This window comes from Amphiprion ocellaris, chromosome 7 (assembly GCF_022539595.1).
Source record: "Amphiprion ocellaris isolate individual 3 ecotype Okinawa chromosome 7, ASM2253959v1, whole genome shotgun sequence".
In the NCBI taxonomy this organism is placed as follows: Eukaryota; Metazoa; Chordata; class Actinopteri; family Pomacentridae; genus Amphiprion; species Amphiprion ocellaris.
The window spans coordinates 35455534-35481514 of record NC_072772.1 but is presented as its reverse complement, the minus strand read 5'-3'; the positions used below and the strand labels follow the sequence as shown (position 1 = coordinate 35481514).

At 37.5% G+C, this 25981-nt stretch overlaps 2 protein-coding genes across 8 annotated transcripts in view; both read right to left on the bottom strand.

Moving 5' to 3' along the window:
* The window catches only part of LOC111586849 (interleukin-1 receptor accessory protein), a 36914-nt gene extending 25587 nt beyond the window's left edge, over positions 1-11327 (bottom strand). For all 4 annotated transcript variants that reach the window (XM_055012317.1, XM_055012318.1, XM_055012319.1 and 1 more), the window contains exons 1-2: positions 10909-11327; positions 3825-3907 (exon numbers count right to left, since the gene is read on the bottom strand). In XM_055012317.1, coding sequence (XP_054868292.1) covers positions 3825-3907; positions 10909-10910 — 85 coding nt within the window. In that variant the 5' untranslated portion in view covers positions 10911-11327. The remainder of the gene's footprint in view (positions 1-3824; positions 3908-10908) is intronic.
* A 5381-nt stretch (positions 11328-16708) lies between these two features.
* The window catches only part of LOC111562851 (fibroblast growth factor 12-like), a 75834-nt gene continuing 66561 nt past the window's right edge, over positions 16709-25981 (bottom strand). For all 4 annotated transcript variants that reach the window (XM_055011991.1, XM_055011992.1, XM_055011990.1 and 1 more), the window contains exon 5: positions 16709-25251. In XM_055011991.1, coding sequence (XP_054867966.1) covers positions 25100-25251 — 152 coding nt within the window. In that variant the 3' untranslated portion in view covers positions 16709-25099. The remainder of the gene's footprint in view (positions 25252-25981) is intronic.

Genomic DNA, 25981 nt, shown 5'->3' with positions numbered 1-25981 from the left:
CAGCAAACCCATTTACACAATTAAATAAAGCTAACCAAAGCAAACTAGCTAAATTAACTGGTAGTATTTAAAGTCATTATACCTGACAATATAATTTTTCAGGAAGGAATATAAAACATTTCTAACCGATATTAAAGAGAGAAACCGCAGATTGTAATTCTCTCCAAATGACCAACTGATCATTAAAACCGTCGCAGACTAATTTTCCTCCAATAGATTTAATTGACTAATGGTTTCAGCTCTGACTCAAGCGTTCAGCCTGCAGCCAGTCAATCAGTCCGATTAGAGACGCTCGCTGCTGCAGCCCCTCATTTATAATGAATGGGTTAATTAGATGCAGGAGGAAGATGATGACCGCTCAATACAGGATGTGATAATCATAGTGATGACTAATGCGTTCTACACAGACCAGACTCAACACCGCAGAGAATCTAATACGCTTCAATTAGACCAGAATCCCATCGGACTGAAGATTCACCAACAGGTAGGACAATAAACTCCTACGTCATCAATGAAATGGCTTTATTTGAAGAAATATTTAACATTTCAGTCATTCAAATGTGGCATTTTCCTGCTGGAATATAGTTAGAGGTCAGCTACAGATAGTTTCTTAAAGTTTTCCCCTTTAATTGCCTTTCAACATTGAGTGATGGTCAATTTGACTGAACTATATTTTTAAAAAAATTACAAAAGAATATAAATATACAAATGAATATCTGTCTGAGTCAAGTTAAGAAATGGAAAGAATATGTGCAAAATATAAGTATGGTGGTGGCAGCAAAATGTTGTTAAGCATGGTGGTGGCAGCATCATAGTAGACTTGTAAAGTACAGAGTAAACCTACCAGATTTTTTCCACTCTTTTTTGTAAATTCTTGTCAAAAACCTGAATTTAATTCACGACGATTCAGTTTTAAAAAGCAAAAAAAGGAGAAAACTACTTTTGAAAAAGACTGAATATGATATTAATAAATGATTATTTAAGAAAACAACTAAATTACAAAATCATAACGTAAATCCTACAAACTAGAAATATAACTCTAACTAAAACTGTTTTAAAAAGTTACTATCCTACATAAACATCTTGTAGCAGCAGCTGAAGCAGAACTGACTCAGCAGAACAGCCGCGTCCTGTTTCAGGGTCCAGAGCCTCAGTTTGGGATCCCCTGGGTTCAGGCCTGCTGATTTCTGGAGCTGTGGATTAATGGAGGCTCTGCACACCTTCTGCACAGACTGTGAGCTGGTAATTGATCTGTCAGGTTTCCCCGGCTGCAGTATTAGTCTTTCTATTAAAACCTCCTCCTCCATCAGCGTCCATCCATCCGTCTGTCTGCAACACGCTGCTAGAAATCTGCTGGTATAGTTCCACTTCAGCAGAAACACCACCACTAATGTGACGCAACCGCTGGAAAAAATGCTAATTAATAATAAATAAATAAATAAAAAAGGATTTGTTTCATCAGAGCTGCATCGAACAGAAATCAGAAATAAACACTTTTAAACCTCATTTTGCAGGTTTGAGCTTTTTAGATCTGAAAATTTAAGACTTTTCTTTATGTTTCACAACAGATGTAGTTTTATAAAATATGTGATGGATTCTGCTTCATTAATGTTAGCAGAGCATGAAGCAGCTTTAAAATACACTGTAAAAAGAAAAAAAAACGATAAGAAATGGTAAAACCACACAATACGATGCCACCACCGTGCTTCACATCATGATGATGTCACCACCATGCTTCATATATGATGCTGCCACCACCGTGCTTCACATCATGATGCTGCCACCACCATGCTTCATATCATGATGCTGCCACCACTGTGCTTCACATCATGATGCTGCCACCACCATGCTTCATATCATGATGATGCCACCACCATGCTTCATATCATGATGCTGCCACCACTGTGCTTCACATCATGATGCTGCCACCACCATGCTTCATATCATGATGCTGCCACCACCGTGCTTCACATCATGATGCTGCCACCACCGTGCTTCACATCATGATGCTGCCACCACCGTGCTTCACATCATGATGATGTCACCACCGTGCTTCACATCATGATGCTGCCACCACTGTGCTTCACATCATGATGCTGCCACCACCATGCTTCATATCATGATGCTGCCACCACCGTGCTTCACATCATGATGCTGCCACCACTGTGCTTCACATCATGATGCTGCCACCACCATGCTTCATATCATGATGCTGCCACCACCGTGCTTCACATCATGATGCTGCCACCACCATGCTTCACATCATGATGATGCCACCACCATGCTTCACATCATGATGCTGCCACCACCATGCTTCACATCATGATGATGTCACCACCGTGCTTCACATCATGATGCTGCCACCACCGTGCTTCATATCATGATGCTGCCACTGCCATGCCTTGGACGCTGTTTACAGATTTGGCTTGTTTTTTTTATATTTAATGTGCAAATTAATTATTTTTTCAGTGATTTTACTGGATATTATCTTTAATTTATCAAACCTGTGGGCAAAAATGTTAAATAACAGTAAAATATGTTTTAGAAATGAGGTAAAAACGTTGATTTCTTTACTCCAGAGCTCATATTTAAGCCACTTAATTCAAAACGTGCTCAAATTCTGCCTTGGCTAAAGAAAAGTCGACCTTTTTCATTCCTCTAACATCATATTATTACAGAAAGGGATCTTTTTGCCATTTGAGAATCGATTGTGAATCACAGAACGTGCTGGTGTCCATTGATTTTCCTCTAACGTACTGTACTTTCCCCAGAAGGTTCCATCCTCATTTCATTCTCCATCAGCTCCATCTATCTGCTCCATCCTCCCCCCTGACCTCCCTCCATCCTCAGACAGCCGTACAAATGAGCCTCCTCGCCGTGGAGACGCCGTCCCAGGAGACCCAACGCTTCGGCTTTTAATTAACCTCTTGCCTAGTCGCACCGCGAGGTTTATGTAAAAAAAAAAAAAAAAAGAAAAAGATCTTTTACAACACGGAGGGTAAAAACCAGAGCAGCTCCATCATATTTATCACCTCTGATTCACCGTAGAAGGAAACGAAGCACAAAGAAGTGTGTGTTAATTTTAGCCTCTAAAAACACAGAATTCATGATTTTATTCATCTCTGCTTTAATACGGACATTATTTAAGAACTCAGAAAAGTATTTTTACAGCCTGCTGGGTCTCTTTGTGGTTGTTGTGTCTTTTTTCTGTCATTCTGTGTCTTTTTTCCATCTCTTTTTATCATTTTGTGTCTCTTTTTTGTCATTTTGTTTTGTTTTGTGTCTCTTTGTGGTCGTTTTACGTCTCTTTGTGGTCGTTTTGCGTCTCTGTGGTCATTTTGCGTCTTTTTTCTGTCATCTAGTGTCTCTTTTTTTGTCATATTGTGTCTCCTTGTGGTTGTTCTGTGTCTCTTTTGTCATTTTGTGTCTCTGTGGTTGTTTTTAGTCTTTTTCTGGTCCTTTTCTGTCTCTTTGAGGTCATTTTGTAGCTTTTTTTTTGTTGTCCTGTGTCTTGTAGATCTTTCGTGTCGCTTTGTAGTTGTTTTGTGTGTTTTTGTGGTCATTTTGTGTCTCTTTGTTTTACTTTTTGTCTCTTTGAGGTCACACAGTGTAAATTCATTAATTTAAATGAGACATCTGGATTTTCAGTGCTGATTTAGGCTAGAAACACAGACTTCTTGTTGTTTCTTGAACCTGGATGTGAAATCTGAGCTCAGAAAGGTTCCATCAGTGCTTCTTTGTGTTTCGTCTGCTGGGACTCGACTCACTGACTCGTGTCTTCTAATGAGCTCCATCACAGCTCACCTGTCTCAGCTGTCACCTACCTGTCAGCTCGCTGGACTGACCACCGGCCGGCGAAGCCCCGCCCATCAGAAAGAGGAAGAGGAGGGTGGAGATGAAGGATGCCCTGCAGAGAGACAGAAGAAGCCATTAGTGCTCTATTTATTCAGTTAGAAACAACATTAAACTGTAAAATTCATGACAATAAATCAGAGTTTCAACTTGTTTTAGTCCATTTTAGAATAAACTGCAACACAAAGATTAAAAAACTGATAAACTCTTTTTTCAAACACAATGCTCTGGACTGTTTATGTTCTTTTTTACCTGTTTTTATGGACAAATTCCACATATTAAATGTCATTTTGCATCTCTCTGTAGTCATTTTGGGCCTTTTTGTGGGTGTTTTTGTGTCTTTCCGTGGTCATTGTGTGTGTCTGGTTGTTTTATGTGTCTATGCAGTTGTTTATTTTGCATCTTTCTATGGTTGTTTCTGTCATTTTGTGGTTGTTTTTTGTTTCTCTATGGTTGTTTGTCTCTTTAGAATTGTATTTGTCCGTTTGCAGTCTTTTTTTGTCTCTTTGCTGTTAGTTTGTCTCTCTGTGGTCATTTTTTTGTCCCCTTGTTACCATTTTGCATCTTTTTGGTCAATTTGTGTCTCTGTGATGTTTAGAACCAAGAAGTAAGACATTTTTGCTCACTTTAATTTGATTTAAAAGGTTAACATTCACCTTAATGCAAATTTTTACATTCTAAAAGCAAGAAGTGACTGATTTCTGTTGTTTTAGCTTGATTTAAATCATTTATACTCACTTTACTGCAAATTCTCACATTTTAGAAGCAGGAATCAACTCATTTTATTGTTTGTGTTGCATTTAAATGGTTAATATTCACTTAACGGCATCTTTTTACAATTTAGAAGCAAAACCCAACATTTTTTTTGCTGTTTTTGTTGGATTTAAAAGGTTCACATTCACCTTAAGGCAGTTTTTACATTCTAAAAGCAAGAAGTAACCAATTTCTGTTGCTTTTTTTTTTTTTTTTTTTTTTTTAGCTTGATTTAAATTATTAATATTCACTTTACTGGAAATGCTTACATTTTAGAAGCAAAAACCAACACGTTTTTGCAGTTTTTGTTTGATTTACATGGTTAATAGGAATTTTACTGTAAAATTTTTACATTATAAAATCAAGAGCCAACAGATTTTGTTGTTTTTAGTTTGATTTAAATGGTTAATATCCACCTTACTGCATTTTTTTTTGCATTTTAGAAGCAAAAATCAACAAATTGTGGCTGCTTTTGTTTAAGATAAAAGGTTAATATTCACTCAGCTGTTGTTTTGTGTCCCTTTGTGGTCATTTTGTGTCTCTTTGCTGTCAGCTGTCTCTCTGTGGTTGTTTCTATTGTCTGTTTGTGGTCATTTTGTTGTCTCTTTCGTGTTTTGTGTCTCTTTAGCATGGTGGTGGCAGCATCATGATGTGAAGCATGGTGGTGGCAGCATCATGACGTGAAGCATGGTGGTGGCAGTATCATGATGTGAAGCATGTTGGTGGCAGCATCATGATGTGAAGCATGGTGGTGGCAGCATCATGATGTGAAGCATGGTGGTGGCAGCATCATGAAGTGAAGCATGGTGGTGGCAGCATCATGATGTGAAGCATTGTGGTGGCAGCATCATGATGTGATGCAAGGTGGTGGCAGCATCATGAAGTGAAGCATGGTGGTGGCAGCATCATGATGTGAAGCATGGTGGTGGCAGCATCATGATGTGATGCAAGGTGGTGGCAGCATCATGATATGAAGCATGGTGGTGGCAGCATCATGACGTGAAGCATGGTGGTGGCAGCATCATGATGTGATGCAAGGTGGTGGCAGCATCATGATGTGAAGCACGGTGGTGGCAGCATCATGATGTGAAGCACGGTGGTGGCAGCATCATGATGTGAAGCACGGTGGTGGCAGCATCATGATGTGAAGCACGGTGGTGGCAGCATCATGATGTGAAGCACGGTGGAGGCAGCATCATGATGTGAAGCACGGTGTTGGCAGCATCATGATGTGAAGCACGGTGGTGGCAGCATCATGATGTGAAGCACGGTGGTGGCAGCATCATGATGTGAAGCACGGTGGTGGCAGCATCATGATGTGAAGCACGGTGGTGGCAGCATCATGATGTGAAGCACGGTGGTGGCAGGATCATGATGTGAAGCACGGTGGTGGCAGCATCATGATGTGAAGCACGGTGGTGGCAGCATCATGATGTGAAGCACGGTGGTGGCAGCATCATGATGTGAAGCACGGTGGTGGCAGCATCATGATGTGAAGCACGGTGGTGGCAGCATCATGATGTGAAGCACGGTGGTGGCAGGATCATGATGTGAAGCACGGTGGTGGCAGCATCATGATGTGAAGCACGGTGGTGGCAGCATCATGATGTGAAGCATGGTGGTGGCAGCATCATGATGTGAAGCACGGTGGTGGCAGCATCATGATGTGAAGCATGGTGGTGGCAGCATCATGATGTGGGGATGTTTCTCAGCATATTCTGACTAGTTGGATGCAGCTTATTTCTTTTTTTTTTTTTTTAAAGGTTTTCATGTCGTTCCTTCACTAAAGATTTTCCATTCTGTAGTTTTAAGGCTGGTCTTCAGAGAAACGACGTCTCTTTGTGGTCATTTTCTGGTTGTTTTTGCAGGTTTTCTCCTGTTAAACTGTTCTTTTTCCACCTCATGGTAGCTGCAGACCTACTTTTCATTTCCATCAGTGACTGTCTGCTCCTCTCAGCAACACAACCAGCTGCAGCCTCTAAACAAACAGACCCACAACTCTTCTTGTCTGCATATATTACATATAATATATAAAGACCTGGCCTCGCTCTCTTCCTGTCTGAGTGTTTCAGGGTCTCTCGGCCTCCATAAATCTGATGTTAATCAGCTCGTTTACAGGAGATGAGATGGATGATGATGACCTTCACCTCTCCTTCCTGCCCATCTCTCCCTCTAATCACTTTACTTCAGCTCTCCAGCTGATTTCATGGATCAGTGAGTGATTTCTGTCTCATATCTGTGAATTCAGACGGCCTCAGGTCTTCTACTGAACAAACACTCCTTGATGCAGCTCGATAAATGTTCCTTCTGCATCGTTTTACATTTATCTCTCAGTGCAGTTTGAGGCCCATTCATCACCTTTAATCTTGGACAAGTAAAGAACCGCTGCAAAGTCGGACCCATCGGACACTACATTAATGACCAACTATTCTGATGATCGATTAATCAGTTTGAGAAAGAAGTTAATAGCATCAAGTCAGAGTTCCTGAAGATCTCCACTTAAATCCATCATTAAGAAATGGAAGGAAGACGGAACATGAATAAATCTGACTACAACAGGACGTCCTCAAGACCTGAAAGAGACCGAGAAGAAAGAGACTAGTGATGGAGGCCACCAAGACTCCTATGACTCCTCTGAAGAAGGAGTTCCAGCTTCAGCAGCTGAGATGTTAGAGACTGTTCATCCAACAACTATTGTCTGTTCTTGACCAGTAAAAGCTTTATGGAGACAAAGAGAAAGACTCTGTTGGAAAAAGCTCCAATTAAATCTGGACTAGAGTTCACTAGAAGACATGTGGAGACTCTGAAGACACCTGGAAGAAGGTTCTTTGGTCTGAGGAGACCAGGATGGAGCTTTATGACCATCAGACTAGATGATATTTTTGATGGACACCAAACACTGAACATCATCATAAACACACCATCCCCACTGTGAAGCATGGTGGTGGCAGCATCATGATGTGAAGCACGGTGGTGGCAGCATCATGATGTGAAGCATGGTGGTGGCAGCATCATGATGTGAAGCACGGTGGTGGCAGCATCATGATGTGAAGCACGGTGGTGGCAGCATCATGACGTGAAGCACGGTGGTGGCAGCATCATGATGTGAAGCACGGTGGTGGCAGCATCATGATGTGAAGCACGGTGGTGGCAGCATCATGACGTGAAGCACGGTGGTGGCAGCATCATGATGTGAAGCATGGTGGTGGCAGCATCATGACATGAAGCATGGTGGTGGCAGCATCATGATATAAAGCATGGTGGTGGCAGCATCATGACGTGAAGCATGGTGGTGGCAGCATCATGATGTAAAGCATGGTGGTGGCAGCATCATGATGTGAAGCATGGAGGTGGCAGCATCATGACGTGAAGCATGGTGGTGGCAGCATCATGACGTGAAGCATGGTGGTGGCAGCATCATGACGTGAAGCACGGTGGTGGCAGCATCATGACGTGAAGCACGGTGGTGGCAGCATCATGACGTGAAGCACGGAGGTGGCAGCATCATGATGTGAAGCATGGAGGTGGCAGCATCATGACGTGAAGCATGGTGGTGGCAGCATCATGACGTGAAGCACGGTGGTGGCAGCATCATGACGTGAAGCATGGTGGTGGCAGCATCATGACGTGAAGCACGGTGGTGGCAGCATCATGACGTGAAGCACGGTGGTGGCAGCATCATGATGTGAAGCATGGAGGTGGCAGCATCATGATGTGAAGGGTCTCAGCCTTTATGTTTATATTAGCTCGGTTAAACTGAACGCTACATTAACTAGAATATTCTCCATAATTAATAACATTACAGGGTCTCAGCCTTCTATTATAGTCTGATAATGTTGTGTTTTATTTAATTCTTGTCGGGTTTAATCCCTAAAACGTAAATTAATCAGGTAAAAATCACACCTTAAACAGCACTACAGGGTCTCAGTTGGGTAAAGTCAGATTTTCTATGATTTTTGTAGGATTTTAATCAATAAAATGTAAAATACTCACGTAAAATCACCCCACAAATGAAGCTGTGGGTCTTTATTTCAGTGTCTCAGCTCACGGCTTCATTTCATGACGCCAATCATTGTTTGTTTTTTTTTTTTACTGGAAAGCATTTTGACTCAAATTAACTCATTTGACCATTATTTTCTCACTTAAGCGATTAATTATTTGGTTAACAACATCCACAGCCTCATTTCATCTATTCAACAGTGCAAAACCCAAAAACACTCACTTTACTGCAAGTGCTCACATTTTAGAATCAAAACCAACATATTTTTGTTTCTTTTAGTTTAATTTACATGGCTGATATTCTTTTCACTGCTATTTTTGACATTATAAAAGTAAGAACCAATATATTTTTGCTGTTAATATTCATTTTACTGCACATTTTTACATTTTAGGAGCAGGAATCTACAGATTCATGTTGTTTTTTTGTTGGATTTAAATGGTTAACATTAATATTATTGCAAATTGTTACATTTTGGAAGCAAGAACCAACATTTTTTTTTTTTTTTGCCATTTTAGTCTTATTTAAATGCCTAATATTCACTTTAGTACAAATTATCACATTTTAGAAGCAGAAACTGACTGATTTCTGTTGATTTTAGTTTGATTTTAATGGTTAATATTCACTTTACTGCAAATTCTTGCATTTTAGAAGTGAAAACCAACACACTGTTGTTGTTTTTTGCTGTATTTAAATGGTTATCTTCACCTTAATGCAACTTTTTACATTATAAAAGCAAGAAGTAACTGATTTCTGTTGTTTTCGGTTCGATTTAAATAGTGTATATTCACTTTACTGCATATTTTTACATTTTAGAAGCAGAAACCAACTGATTTCTGTTATTTTTAGTTTGATTTTAATGGTTTATACTCAGTTTATGGTCAATTCTCACATTTTAGATGCAGAAACCAACACTTTTTGCTGCTGAGGTTTGATTTAAACACTTTATTTCTGCTAAAATTGTAAAAGTTAATGGCAGGAGGAGGAGACGCAGTGTAAAATGAGGCGTATTTGAAGTTGAGGCAGTGAGAGGCAGCAGTAAATGAAACGATGGAGGAGACAGACGGAGGGATAATGTGTCACGCTGGACGATCTAGTGGATCCCAGGAGGGACATTCAGCCCCGGAGCTGCTCATCCATCAACACGCTCAATAAAGCCGGAGCTGGGAAACCCTCCAGGCTGGCTGTGTCAGTGTTTATAGGAGCGTGAGATTCGCCTCGCCACAGGTATAAACAGCCCCCAAGGATTCTGGGTAGTTGATTAGTCGTTTGCAGCAGTTGGTTCATATAAAAGCAGCTCCTGTAAATCACAGCTTTATTATTTCTGTCACCACAGGCAGCTGTGAGCCTCATTCACACCTTAGTTTATCAGTTTTTATTCACAATATGAGCTTGAATTTACAAAAATGAACTAAAAGTGAAGTTTTCTTTGCTTTTTTAAGTCCAGCTTGTCTTTTATTACTAATATTTCTCATAATTTAGTGGTTTATCTTTATCAATTTTAAGTGGCATAAATTCACTGCTGGGACCAGATGGTGGTGATGATGAAGATGATGAAGATGCAGGTGGACTGCAGCTGTGTTTCTGCTGAGTCCCCACACCGACCTGATTGACGATAATCTGATTATCAGAGCTGATCGATACAGAACTGAACCTCATTTCATGCACAAATCTCACCCCAGACTCACATCTAAAACGCGTCATTTTTAAGCTTTCTTCATATTTAGTCAAATCACATTTTAACACAACTTTTCACACCCTCAATTAATTTTACTAATCTTTAGAGTGTCAAGTTAAATTCGGCTCATAAATAGTGTCTAAATTTTCAATCATCCCAGATTTCCATGTCTGTCTTTCACCGAGCCTTGCTGCAATAAACGGGAGAATGACTGACTAAAGTTGCAGCTGTTTTCCAGTGAGGTCAGGTTGGTTCAGTATTAATGAGCCGAATTGTAGAAAACATCACACCGATTAATGCTAAAGTCTAATTTTGCTCTCAGCTTCTGTGTGTTTGCAAAGAAACCGTCAAAACTGTTAAATTGGCGGATTTTTAAATGACGATCCACACGCAGGGCTGTGAATGGGGGCTAGCAGCAGAACCGGGTCTGTCCCGGTTCGTCCCCGGACAGCACGCCTCAGTCACCGGGCTGGTTCTCTAAATCAAACCGACTTTCAGTGAATGAAGCAGCAGAACCTCGTTTTGTACCCACAGAACTAACAGGAAAATAACCCAGGAAGCGCACAGCACCAGGTTCTATAGAGAAAAGTGTAAATTTAGGAATAACAGCCAGAAGGCGTGGACTTACATTGGCAGCGGCTCTGCTCGGTGTGTGTCCGGTTCCGGTGATCCACTCGGGGTAGTTCGGCTGGAGGTCCCGGTGCAGGGCGGGTTATACCAGGTCTCTGCTGACTCACACGTTCCGGTAACGGCACCGGCAGACGGATGACAAACGGCCGCGCGTCGGGACTCGATCCCTGCTGTAAATCCCCGGCGGCCCCGGTGGTCCGGGAACTCCTCGGAGCGGAGCGCGTGCAGCCAATTAGCGGCTCCGGCCCGACATGACGCGTTAATTAACTAATTAAAGCGACAAATGTTGGCAGCTGGACGGAGTTTGGAGACTTTACGCGTGAAAAATGTGCGTCGGAGGAGCAGAAAAGCGCAGAAACGCTGCGTTAAAGACGCACACACCGACTTCTAGTGTTTACATGGAGGAAGTGGAGCGGATTCCGGTCGACGCTCCTCCTCCTCCCCGGTTCCTCCCCGGTTCTTCCTCCTCTCAGAGTTGCGCCATCGATCAGATAGATTTCCCAATAATCAGGGATCGAAGAGCAGAAAGTAAAAAACACAAAAACAGGAAGTGATGAACAGAAACCTCCAGACCGGGTTTAAATCTGACTTTATCTGACTTTTTACACCAAATTAATCAGATTCTCACCAAGTTTCCACAGTTTTTCTTTAAATTTTTGATCTTAAAAAACCATAAATTAAAGTTTTATTTATATTAATATTTTTGCAACTATTTTATTATTATTTTAAAATTTCTCTGTTTTTAATTCACATTTTGATTATTATTTTTGATAATATTTTCATCAGCAAAAAATGCATTTTTTTCTACAGATACAGAAGTTCAACTGTTATTTTGCCCATGTTTAATTGTTAAATTACAGATAATATGTCATAAAAACCACATTAAAAAAATATACATTTACATTTTAATGGGGAAAAACAGACCAAAACTGGACCAAAAATGTAACGTTCAACCATGAAATCGCAGCTAAAATCTCATTATTTTACAGATATTTGTCGTTATTGAAAGAAAAAAAACATAAAGAGCTGAAAATTGATAAATATGTATTACAGTTATTTTCCAATGTTTTTCTGCTTTGTTAAATTACAGATAATATTTAGTAAAATACAGAAAAAGTCATAATTTACATGTTCACCATAAAAAGCAAACTCTGACAAAACTAAATTTGAAATAAAATCCACTTTAAAAAATCTGAATTTTTGTGAATAGTAATTCATTTTATTTTTATAATATTATGTTGTAAAATCACACAGTTTTACTGTATTTATATATGATAGAAATACACTAATATTATTTTGCAGATGTTTACTGTTATTTTCTCATTTATTATTATTATTATTATTATTATTATTATTATTGTTATTATTATTGTTGTTATTATTATTATTATTATTATTGTTATTATTATTATTATTATTATTATTATTATTATTATTATTATTATTACTATTATTATTATTACTGTTATTATTATTATTATTATTATTATTATTATTATTATTATTATTATTATTATTATTATTATTATTATTATTGTTATTGTTATTATTATTATTATTATTATTATTATTATTATTACTATTATTATTATTACTGTTATTATTATTATTATTATTATTATTATTATTATTATTATTATTATTATTATTATTATTATTATTATTATTGTTGTTGTTGTTGTTGTTGTTGTTGTTGTTGTTGTTGTTGTTGTTATTGTTATTTGTAATTTCGAATACTACAGTATTCCACCATTTTCAATGTTTGTTTATCTGGATTTTCTCACCTGCTCAGTTCTGTGAACATTTGTTCTGGTTTCAGATTTCTAAAGTTATTCTAATAATAGTTTTTTGGGGGGTTATTTTTAATGTCAGCATCATTTTCTGGAGCTCAGTTACTCAGTCTGACATTGTAATCTGATTACATTTCACCAGTTACCGCCTCAGCTCTGATTCCTGGTGTGGAGTCGCCCCCTGCTGGAGACAAACCGGAAACACAACAAGTTGGAAGTCATGATTTCAGATCAGAGCAGCTCACATGTAAAGAACGTCTTTATTCTTGAATTGAGATGCAGAATTACAGTCGTTTGTTGGCATTCCTGAACAGAAACATAGTTTTGGTGGTTGTATGTTATGCTGGATTAATTCCTGACTTCTCTGGCTGAAATTTGGGTCTAAAAACGTGACTGCTAAGAAGACATTATTGAAGCCTGCAAACATCCAAAAACACCTAAAATCTGTTTCACATCAATGAAAGGAAAATGGGAAAAAGACGAGAGAGAACTCAGAAATGTCTTCTTGGCAGCTAGAATGATAGAAATCAGAACAAAGAGTTTGTAAAACCACAACAAAAAAAGCAGAATCAACACAAAAAGAACCAAAATTAGCAGAAAAAGACACAAAATCACCACAAAAGGACTCAAAAGCACCACAAAGAGATGCAAAATTACAGCAAAAAGACATTAAATCACCAGAAAAAGATGTGCCACAAACACTGGACTGTAGATGACTGGAAGAAGGTTCTCGGGACGCACGAGTCCAAGTTTGACCTCCTCATTCAGCATCAGCATGTTGATGTCCTCAGAAAAGCTGGAGAACGTTTGATGCTAGATGGATCACAGTGAAACATGGTGGAGATTCCGTTATGATTTGGGGTTCCATTTGTGGAAATCGATGGTATCATGAACTAGAAGTTCTACCACATCTTGGTGCATCATGGAACCCCTTCTAGATTGAACCTGATTGGTGGAAGGTTCAGAGACCAAGACGACAAAGACCCCAAGCAGTTCAGAGACTACTGGACCAAGATAAAGGACTCTTGAGTTCTGGAACTGATGGACCGGCCGAGTCAAAGTCCAGACTGGAGTCCTAGAGAACAGATCTTGGATTGATTGAAATTAGTGGTTTCATCCGAAGGAAGTCTCTGAGAACAGCTGGAAACTATTTAGAAGTCAACAACGGAAGAGACTGCTGAGAAGTTTCTATCTATCTATCTATCTATCTATCTGTCTGTCTGTCTGTCTGTCTGTCTGTCTGTCTGTCTGTCTGTCTGTCTGTCTGTCTGTCTGTCTGTCTATCTATCTATCTATCGATCTATCTATCTATCTATCTATCTATCTGTATTCAATGTTTTTAGACATATTTTAATATTTCACCATTTTCTCTGTTTTAAGACATTTTTGAATAAGATTTCACAGTTTTCTGTCCTTTTAACGTTTTAATATTTCACAGTTTTCAGTGTTTTTTAATGCATTTTTAAAATAATATTTCAGTTTTTAGTGTTTTTTAACCATATATTTTTTTTAATAATATTTACAGTTTTGAGTGCTTTTTAACCATATTTTTCATAGTATTTCACAGTTTTGAGTGTAACCATATTTTTATAATATTTCACCCTTTTTCTCGTCTCCCGGCTGCTTTGTTCTCCTCCAGAATCCGTCAGACGGATCTTATATCTGATATCTTTGGTCTCCTTCGGCTTTTCGTGTCGCTGGATGTCCTCTGATGGTTTCATCTTCGTGTTTTTGTGTCTCGGCTCGTAAAAGTTGGATGAAGCAGCTCTTAGGACATCAGGACGTCAGGAAAGCTTTTAGTTTTTCACTCAGCTGCAGGAAGAACGGAGCTTTTAAGCAGAAACAACAGAAACAACTTCAGTTTTACACCAGAATACGTGTTCACTGTTAGATTTACTCAGTTTACTTCAGGTTACTGGTGCAAAAAAGATGTCTGAACCCTCCACAACATCTAAACTTATCTGGAAATTCTACATTTACAGAGTTTTCAGATGCAGTTGATGATAAATTTTAGTTTTATTCACAGTCAGACCCATAATAAACTCATTTTACTGATTAAAATCTTCATTTATAAAGAAAACATGAAGTAAATTCACAGTTTAAGCTCAATTTAAGGTGACAGCTTCATAAGAACATTTACATTTACTGGCATGAGATGTATTTTTTTACCCATTTTGAACCATTTTTGAGTCATTTAAGACACATTTTTTCTTATTTTGGACAAGTGCTTTTTAGAAATGGACACGTCGTCATTTAGGACCTTTTCTAGACAAGTTTCACGTCATTTTGAGGTAAAAATTAATCTTTGTGGAACATTTCTGGATTGTCTTCTTTTCAAAATCGCCAAAATCACAGCATTTAGCAGCTAAAAGGTCCTTAAATGAACCCAAATTACCCAAAATTTAGCTTAAGATTCTAATATTTCACCAAATTCTATATATTTTCTTTAAAAATTTGCCAAAAATGATCAGTTTACTATTTCAGGATTCTGTAAAAAAAATAATAATAATTTTTTTGCACTTTTCAGTGAAACCGTGAAGCCATGACTGACTCAGGTGTGATGAACCATCTGGTGACAAAAATTTTGAGAGTTTTCAGGAGACTGAGAGTAAAATCCAACCTCCTGGATCAATAAAATAAATGCAGCGTGGCTCAGAAACAGTGAACAGAGCAGCAAGTTGTTGGAAATACATTCAGCATGGTGAAACTGATGATGAAGAGACTCAAAACTGGACTGAAAATTGTCAGAAATTACTCAAATTGTCCATAATAACTTAAAAATGGTCAATTTAAACACATTTTTAGTCATTTTGAATTATTTTCAAGTAATTTTTGGACAGTTCTTGAGCTACTTTGGACAACTGCTAGACATGTTTTGGGTTACTCTGGACAAATTTCAAATTATTTTGGACATTTTTAGACGCATGACTGGACTAAAACTTGTTCAAAATGACCCAAATTGTCCGTAATAACTTTAAAATGGTAGATTCTGAGTCGTTTTGAACTAAGTTAAAGTAATTGTAGACAAGTTTCGAGTCATTTTGAAAATTTTTAGACAGAGTAAAATCCAACCTGCTAGATCATTAAAATAAATGCAGCTCGGCTCAGAAACAGTGAACAGAGAAGCAAGTTGTTGGAGATACATTCAGCATGGTGAAACATCTTTCTCCAAACACATTTTTCCTAAAGAACTCAAAATTGATCCTAAATGGCAAAAATGTGTCTGGAGTTACTCAAATGCTTTTCAAATTAACTAACATTTTGCCCCAAATTACTCAAAAATTTGCCTTAATGGAGACAAAACTTTCCAAAATGACTCAAAATGTTTCTTAGATGATCAAAATTACTATAAAACGACTTCAAAATTGTCCTTAAAAAAGCACTCAAAATTTGTTGTACATGACAAAAATGTGTCTAGAATTATTCAAAAAAATTGCCCAAAATGACTCAAAAATTTGCCCTAATTGAAACAAAATTTCCAAAATGATTCAAAACTTTTCTTAAATGATCAGAAATAACATACACCAGCTACAAAATTGTCCTAAAACTGAAAATGTATCCTAAATGATGAAAATCTGTCCAGAATTATTCAAAAAATTTGTCCTAGTTGAGACAAAATCTTCCAAAATCACTCAAGATTTTTCTTAAATGATCATAAATTGTATAAAACAGCTACAAAATTGTCCTAAAACAACTGAAAATTTATCCTGAATGACAAAAATCTGTAAAGAATCATTGAAAATTTGCCCAAAATAACTCAAAAATTTGCCCAAGTTGACTCAAAAATTTGCCCTAAGACTAAATTTTCTAAAATGACAAAACATTTCTTTAAATGATCAGAAACAGTATAAAACAGCTACAAAATTGGCCTTAAAAAACTCAAAATTTGCCCAAAATGACTCAAAATTTTCCCTAATGGAGTCAAACTTGTCCAAACTGACTAAAAGTTGAATACTTTCAGTAAAGACTTGAACAAACACATGAATAAAAACGAGTCGGACTCCGGAGTCGTTATTTAGCTCTTTTTTTAATTTTTTGTTGCCTTTTTTCATCCTGATGTGTTTTTTGCGATGACGTTTCTAATACATGATGCGTTTAAATGAAGTGTCTCAGAAAAAGGTGCAAACATCGGCGAACACAAAGAAACATCCAGACATTTCAAACATGGCGGCTCCCCGTCGCTCCGCTATGACATCATCATCCAGCGACGGCGCCCCCTGCAGGACGCCGCCGCTCTGGTTTGGATAAAGAAAGAGTTCCGCTGCAGAGAGACTTTTCTACGTTTCCTGATGCTCAGAAGTTAAAAAAAAAAAAAAAAAAAAAAAAAAAAAGAACCGCTGCTGCCTTCAGGTGAACCTTTAACACCAGGAAAACTGTTTTTTTCCCACAGCGTGTGAACGCAGCGCCAGACTCTGATTTAAAAACCTGAATTTGGGATAAAATTCAGCCTCGTGGAGAAAATAAATCAATAAAATCCAAACGATGTGTCCACAAAGACAAATAAACATTTCTATGAACAGATTTAAAGCTGCAAACATGCAAAAGACTTTGATTATTTCTCAAAAAAACAGAACAATTAAATTTTCTTACGTCCTCAAACATTTTCTACTCGACTACAAACTTGTTTTTGTTTATGGAAGGCTGCTGAAAAAGATTTTGTTTTTTAAAATGTAAACAAAGCTTTTCTGATTCATTTATTGTGTTGTTTATTGATTTACTCACAGATTTAATAGAAAATTTAAAAACAAAAACTACTTTTAAAAAACTAAAATTAAATTAATTAAAAATATATATATAAAAATCATTTTGTCATTTTAATTATTATTGTGATTTTTAAATATGTCTTACATCATCGGTATTTTTTCTAAGTTTTCATTCAGCTGATTTATTTTGAATTTTTTTTTGTTTACAAAGAAAAAAAATAAGATGAAAAAATGAAAATCCACACATTTTAATATAGAAAAATTTATTAAAAATCATCTTTTAATTTTAATTCTTACTATGATTTTTTCCTTTTTGTTTTTCAAAACTGTTTTAATGTTTTACTTAAATATTTTTAATATCAAACATTCCTAATTCCTCATTTTGATGATTTATTTTGAATTCTTTTGATCTTAAGTCAAAAATCAAGGAAAAAATCAAAACAAATAGGAATTAATCCGAAAAATATTTAAATTATAAGTATTACTATTGGTTTTACATTTTCTTTTCAAAATTGTTTAATTTTTTCAGAATTTCTACATTATTTATATTTTTTTTGATTTAAAGACAAAAAATTACAGAAAATACTGAAAAAAAACACCATTCATGTAATTTAAAATTTAATGTAATTTAGTTTGTTATTGTCGGCTGCTGATACGCAAAAACTAAATAAACAAAAAAATATGTTGATAAGATGTGATTAAATAAAAATATTTGTAGATGAATTATAACTTGAAGAAATATCTTTTTAAATTATCACAAATTTTTGGCCACATTAAAAAAAATGAGTGAATTTTTATTTTTGTGGTGTTTTGTGGCACAGTTTGTCTTCCCTACATTCAGGTTTTTTCTTTGTTTTTCGTGTTTTTTTCTTGTTTCGACCTGAAGGCGGCGCCGTCGTTCCGTTAAATCTGAGCCCAGAACCGGTTCTGTTCGGGTTCCAGCAGCTCCGGAGGCAGAAAAGTTTCTCGTTTTTCAACATTCCCGTCGAGCGTTTGGTTCTCGGTCATCCAAACGAGTCCGAACTGGAAGACGTTCTCAGAGGCAGTACGGTGGATTGGATTGGTTCTTTCTGACCTTCAGTCCGTCGTCCAACCAATAAAAATAATAACATGACACCCGGAACAAAGAAAAACAAACACCTGGTCCACGGCAGCCAATCAGAGCCGCCCACTCTGGCCCCACCCACTCTGGCTCCACCCCCTTTAACCCAAACAGCAGCGACTTTGTGATTTTCTTTCATCAACATGCAAAAAGTTCTAATTTTTAACCATCAGAGTGATGTCACATCGTAAAAACACGACAGATAATCAATATTCTGTCAGTAATCGATAATCTAAACGTGTTTTTGACGTGTTTCATTCCTGCTGGCTGATTGGAGGAGACGAGTTTCCCAGAAATCATCGAACCTGCGATGCGTTCAAGGACCACACTAAACGTCCGAGCTCTTCTTCATCAGTTTACACCAAAAACATTTTAGATTTTAATTATTACATTAAGTTTTTCATATTTTCTTTTCAACGTTGTTTAATTTCTAGTTCTGTTGATTTATTTTGAAATTATTTTGATTTAAAAAAGAAAAAAGTGACAAAAAACACACTAAAAATGGTTTCATTTACATTATTTCTGTGATTTTCAATTTTTTAATGACATTGCTTGACTTTTTTCACACAATATTGTCATTCATTGTCTTTTTTGATTTATTTTGAATTTCTTTTGATTTAAAAAGAAAAAATTAAGAAAGAAATAATCCAAAAAAACAAAAGGCTTTATTCTAAATATTATTTAAATTTTAATTATTAGATTTGTGTTCTTTTCAAAACAGTTTTCATGTTTTAATATGTATTTTTAAATCTCAAACATTCCTAATTTCTCATTCTGTTGATTTTTTCTGAATTTATTTTGATTTAATTACCAAAAAATATAATTTATTGAGGTTTTCCATGGAATTTTGTCATTTTTGCAGCCAAAATTAGCAGCAAAAACATATTTTTTTCATTCTCAACCACGTTTTTGATTCAAAACAGGATTTTTTTTGTTTCTTTTCATCCCAGAAATGTTGTAAAGAATCAAAAATTTTACATAATTTGCATTAATGTCATTCATGAATCATATTTATTTTTGTAATTTTGCAAAAACCAAGAAGATTTGACAAGTTTTATGGGATGAAACAAAATCTACCAAAACATTTTTAAGATTTCCTAAAATTTCCCATTTTCTCCTGTAGAACGTCTGTTCTTAGGAAGGCAGTGATAGAACTTCTGATGGTGGAACTTTTAGAACTTCTTCAGGAGGACCAACGTTAAACGTCTCGGATGTTTCTGGGAAACTCGGTAACTTCCAGAGGACTAAAGGGTTCCAGTTCCAGGAAGGTAATAAAAGTTTTGGGGCAGTGAAGTGACTCGTCTGAACTTTAAACTCTTTAATTATTTCTTCACTAAAAACCGTCAGAGAACAAATCTGCTGCTTACATTAATTGTACATTAAATTTTAAATTATTTGCAATTTTTGTAAAATTCCACACATTTTACAATAAATGACTTGAAAATTACAAACATTTTAATGAATAAATCAAGCCCTACTGTGTGTTGGGTGACAAAACCCCCAAAATTCATGGAATTTTGTTGATTTACATATTAGAAAACACACCGTTGTTAATATAACGCTGGGTGGTAAAACCAAGAAATAAATTTATTTTGGCCGGAATAAAATCAATTACCAATTCACTTGTAATTTATGGACATTTTACAGTAAATTTTGTTACAATTTACATACATTTTAATATAAATCTGTGGATGTTCTCAGTCATCCAGGTCATGATAAGTCTCAAGCAAGCATAAGTTATGGTAACTGGACTAACCTCGTGTGAGTCGAAAACGTTTCACCTCTCATCCAAGAGGCTTCTTCAGTTCTGAAAGCCTGGTGGGGAGTACCAGATATTTATCCACCAGGAGGGTGGTGGCAAAAACAAGTGGACAAAGACCCGAAACCAACAGACTCGTTAGGTGTTAATGTGAGTCGTTAGCCTTTGATGGGCGGTCGTTACCCCTCCCAGCCCTCTAGGAGGGTGGTTGGGGGTCACCTGACTGCAGGTGGGACAGATGGCTGCACCTCCTTGGGAGGGCTCTAAGAATGGCGTTGTAAGTGGGAGACAAGTGGTGTCTGAGGCCCCCTCCTCTGTTCAAAGATGGCCGTTCTAGTTTGACATGAATGGCTTCTTTTACCCCTCTCTCAAACCAAGAAGAAGAAGCCAAGAAGAAGCCTCTTGGATGAGAGGTGAAATGTTTTCGACTCACACGAGGTTAGTCCAGTTGCCATAACTTATGCTTGCTTGAGACTACATTTTAATATATTAAATTGATTATGATTATATTGCATTTTTTGGGTAATTTATATATACAATATATTAAAGATTCAGATTTTTACTTTGAAAGGCAGCAGGAAGTCGTTCTTTTCCTCTCAGGTTGGTGAAGTTCAGACGAGGTCGGAGTAAAACAGTTTCAGGGCAGTGCTCTTCGTGGACGAAGCAGGGCAGTGTTAAAGGCGCTACCGAATCCTACAATCAGCCGACACCTGAACGCACCGCGGAGGTGAAAGAAACTAGGAGAGTTTCAATTCACAGGAAACTGAGAAAACCAGCAAATAGTCACGTCCAACGAGTGATTTATCAGTTTTTAAATCTGTAGCTGATTAATTTACGGCCGAAATTGATTGATCAAGTAATGAAATATGAAGCTAAGGTCACTGTTTCCTACGGTGGCCGAGAGGTGCAAACCAAATTTACATAATGCAAAACACTTTTACATAATGCAAAACACTTTTACAACCTCCAAGACAAATTTACAAGCGACAAAACACTTTTACAAGTCCGAAAACACTTTTACAAATCAAAATGTAACCGGAAAGGGAATGTCCCAACTCCAGGGCTGAAGCAGAAGTGACGACGAGGAGCGGCTAATGCACTCTGTCGGTCTGATCTGCGCCATTTAAACACTCTAAAGACCGACCACACGAAAAACAAAACCGCGTCAATCGGTTTATATGTTCCCCACAAAACAGGCAAAACATCACCCGCTCGTTGTCCGTTGCATTAGCCGCTCCTCGTCGTCACTTCCGCTTCAGCCCTGGAGTTGGGACATTCCCTTTCCGGTTACATTTTGATTTGTAAAAGTGTTTTCGGACTTGTAAAAGTGTTTTCGAACTTGTAAAAGTGTTTTGTCGCTTGTAAATTTGTCTTGGAGGTTGTAAAAGTGTTTTGCATTGTGTAAATTTGGTTTGCACCTCTCGGCCACCGTAGTTTCCTCCCCAGATACTGAGAATTCCAAGGTTTTGGGACGCACCACGATCAGAAAGTCCAAAACGACGTGACGTCACTTCAACAAGCCGCTGCTCTGAATCAGGATAATAAATTTAAACAACATTCATCAGTTTCATCCTTTAACCCACAGCTACTAAACTACTGTTCTGTTATTATTGATTATTATTGATTAATTATTTTCCAATATAGTTCAGAATCGACAGAGAAAAGCATCTGAGAAGCTAGAAACAACAAAAATCGGACATTTTCAGTTGAAAGAAATGAAAAAAATATGAAATATATGAAACAGAATATCCATTTTTGGCATCAAGACACATAATTAACTCTCACAAAAGGAGAATTTTAACCCCAAATTAGATTTTTTCTTATTTTAAACAAGAAAAAAAATGCAATTATTCACAATTATGTGCACACACTTTTGCTTTTGTGTGAATCAATACGAATAATCAGTCATAACTTGCCTTTTTTCATAAATTTGACACAAAAAAGAATAAATTCCAAGGAAAATCCCCAATAATCAGCAGAACCAATCACTGAGAGCTATAATACTGCGCTGTGATTGGACGGTGCTCTGGAAAAGGGGTGTGGCCTATTATTGAACACTAAACTTTTAAAATTTTTTTAAAACGCCTCACAGAAACAAAATGTGTTGTAAAACAGGACAAAGTGTCGACATTCAGGCTCTTGAACGCATGCTGTGGCTTCTCCTCGTCGGGTGTCGTACAGAGTTCACACACCTGGACGGACAGGTGCGACTCGGTCCGGATCACAGTTGCACAACTCGGCCTTCAGAGTCCACGTGGATCATTTATAATCTCCCAAACATCTGGAAAAAACATCATGCAACACACTGAAACCTCTCCATCCGAGTTGAACCTGAACGCAGCACGAAGAAGCTGCGAACGGACTCCACGTTCCTGACGATGCCTTCAAAGACGGGCAGATTTCAGAGCTTCGTCTGCCACAGAGAGATCATCATCAGATTAGCTTACATTGTGATGCGTTCGAGGACCCTGCGACATCAGGAAACTCCCCAGAGATGGAGAAATATCTGCAGTTTCCATTTGTTTTCTTGGGTTACATCAGAAAATATTCACGGTCGTCTTTGAGTTATAATGAAAACTACCAAAACCCATCAAAATAAGAAGCATGATGAAATATTTTACTTTTTTTGGTTATTGATTGCATAAAAGATGGACGAATTGAATATAAAGAGGGCTTTTAACATAAGAATGAGTTTTAGATTCACTTTGATTTTTAGTAGTTTTAGTTGCAAAAACTAAAAACATTTTAATCTGGTTTTCATCAGTAGTTACAAAAATTAAAAATTTAATTATTTCTGTCAAAGATCCTGTTTAGCTTTTTGCTATTTTTAAGACATTTTTTGGCTAAATCTGGCACTTCTAATCTCCAGGACAGCAAACTGCAGAGGACAAAAGTCTTAGTGAAGACTTTCCTGCAATAACCAGTAATATCTTTTGCTTGGAAGCTGAATTTGGTCATGTTTCCCGACTTTACCAATTGATGAAAAGAGTGAAACATTTGGTCATAGTTCCTGTTTTGAAATACTACTTTTTCGTTAAGCATTTAGCTGGTAAAGGGGCACCATGACAAAGACTTTAAAGTTGCTTAATGACCTCCAACCAGAGATCCAGGAACCAATATTTTCTCACATTCGAGACAGATTTCGGACACAATTCCTGATTTCTATTTATTGACAAAAGGAGTTAGACATTTCGTCATTGGTCCTGTTTCTAAAGTTTACTTTTTAATTGAGGGTTTAGCTGGTAAAGAGGCACAATGACAGACACTTAAGAGTCAGTTAATGACCTCCAACCAGAGCTCATGTGTTTGAGACAAACTGGGTTCAACTAGAGTACTATCCTGTATCCAGTTTCTTACAAAACAGAGCTATTTGTGCAAAAATTAGTTGTCAATGACTATTTTTCGGAATTAGCGCTGTTTTATCGACACATCTTCCAAAGACAATGCAGCTAAATCAGACGTTTCTATGAGGACAGAAGTCATATTTAAGAGGCAATATTTTCTGACATCTGAGGCTGATTTTGGACACGATTCCTGATTTTCATTTATTGACAAAAGGGGTGAAATTTCATCATAGTTCCTGTTTTCAAATTTAAGTTTTCAGTTGGGGGTTTAGCTTCTAAAGTGGCACCATGACAAAGACTTATGAGTCGGTTAATGACCTCCGACCAGAGCTCATGTGTTTGAGACAAACACAAATATAGTGAAACATTTTCTCATAGATTCTCAGCTGAAGTATTACTTATTATTTTGTTGTTGTTGTTGTGAGAAAAAGGTTGTCAGTGAAAATTTGTTGACGTACTTTTTGTAAATTAACATCCGGAGGACAAGAATCTTCTATTATCTCTTAATTAGAAACTGATTTCGGAGACGTTTTCTGATGCTTTTTTGCCTTGAGTTTTGCCTGTCAGGCTGAAGCCTTAGACCAAATTCTGCAGACATAACTCAGGGATAAAAAACTAATTTAAGGATCTATATTTTTGCATCTGATTACCACAATTATGGAAAGTGGATTTTCTCTCTGCAGCAGATTTAAAGTCGGAAGTAAATCGATCGATCTGAACTCTGCCGGCCGCCGAGGAAAAGCAGGACTGTGGAGTTTGTGAGTGATTTCCAGTAAACAGACAGAATCTCACTCCGTCCTGAACGTGAAGCAGGAAGCAGCCTGAAGTCCTTCATCCTCCTCCGGACCTTTGAATCGGCAGTGACTGCAACAAAACCCACAAGATCCTCCCGAAAACAAACCAGATGTGGCAGCTGAGGAAACAGAAAATCTTCCTTCTGATTGGACGGAACATCACAAAGAGGAAGAGGAAGAAGCGCGGCGTGTCAAAAGTGCGAAGGTTTTTGCATTCATTCGGAAATGAAAGGAAGTGAAGTTTCTACATGGCTTAAAGCTTCAGAGTTCTCAGCACTCGCTTGACTCGGGAAAACATTTCGTCATCGTCGTGACACGAATGATGATTATGATTACGATGTGGCGATGAAGAATAAGTGTGCTAGCAACCTGGCGCCGTCTCAGCAGGGCTATTTGCATAAAATGTAAATCATCATCATCAACGTCCTGAATATTTATTTTTTTCCAAACAAGCCCCTCCCCCTCGCCACCCTCCCCAGTTAAAATATTTCATCACGAGCAAGAAGAAGAATTTTTTCCCCCGTTTATTTTATTATTTTTTTTTAGCTTCTTTTTTTTTCTTTGTTTTCGTTGCCATCATCATCGTGGCGGTTGTTGTTGTTGTCGTCGTCGTCGTGGTTGTAGTTGCTGTTGTTGCTGAACAGAGGGAGTGTTAAAATGGGAGTTCTCCTGCTCCGCCTGCGGGGGGCGCTGCAGGCTACGACCCGTCCTGCTCTGTGGAGTCCTCCAGCTGCTGCGCCTCCTGAGCCAGACTCCTCGGCCGACCCTCGCTGTTCAGCGTCGGGCTCCTCGAGTTCTTCAGCAGCTTCTCCTCCAACTCATGCAGCGACGGCTCTTTATACATACAGACTGTAGGGAAGACATGGAGGAAACAGGAAGTTCAATAAAGACAGAAGGTCACTGGGATATAAAGATGTAAAGACCATGTATAGCAGGGTCGTCTTTGTCGCTAAAAAACAATCACATATTTTGGTTCTTTCATAGATTGATTCAACGTCTTCAGGAAACACAACAAGCATGGGTCAAAAATATACATACAGCAACTTGAACTATCACTTTTGGTGATATAGAAAGTTGTGTTCATCAAGTTTTCTTACTTTCACAGCCTCTAAACTTCTAAAGAGTGATTACAATCGACTACAGCTGCTGACTCCTCTTAAATAGAACCTATTTGATGTGATGTTGCAAATTTCTAGTCCAAAATCCCTGAAATATTCAGTTCATCAGGAGACTTTTAAGGATTGTTACACTGAGGATCGAAAAAGTTTACATCCACTGGTAAAGACCACATATAGTTACAGAAATCTTGAGTTTCCAATGACTCCTAGAACTCTGGAATCATTGAAACGCACAAAAAACAATCAAACATTTTAGTTCTTTCATAGATTGTTTAAAGGTCTTCTGGAAATATGACAAATTCTAACTTGAATTACCAGCTTTGGTGATGTAGAAAGTTGTGTTCGTCAAATATTCTTACTTTCATGGCCTCTTAACTTCTCCTGAGTGCCTATAATCGACTACAACTGGTGACTGGTTGGTTTCAGTCTTGGTTCTCCTGGTTTTGGATGCGATTTAAAGT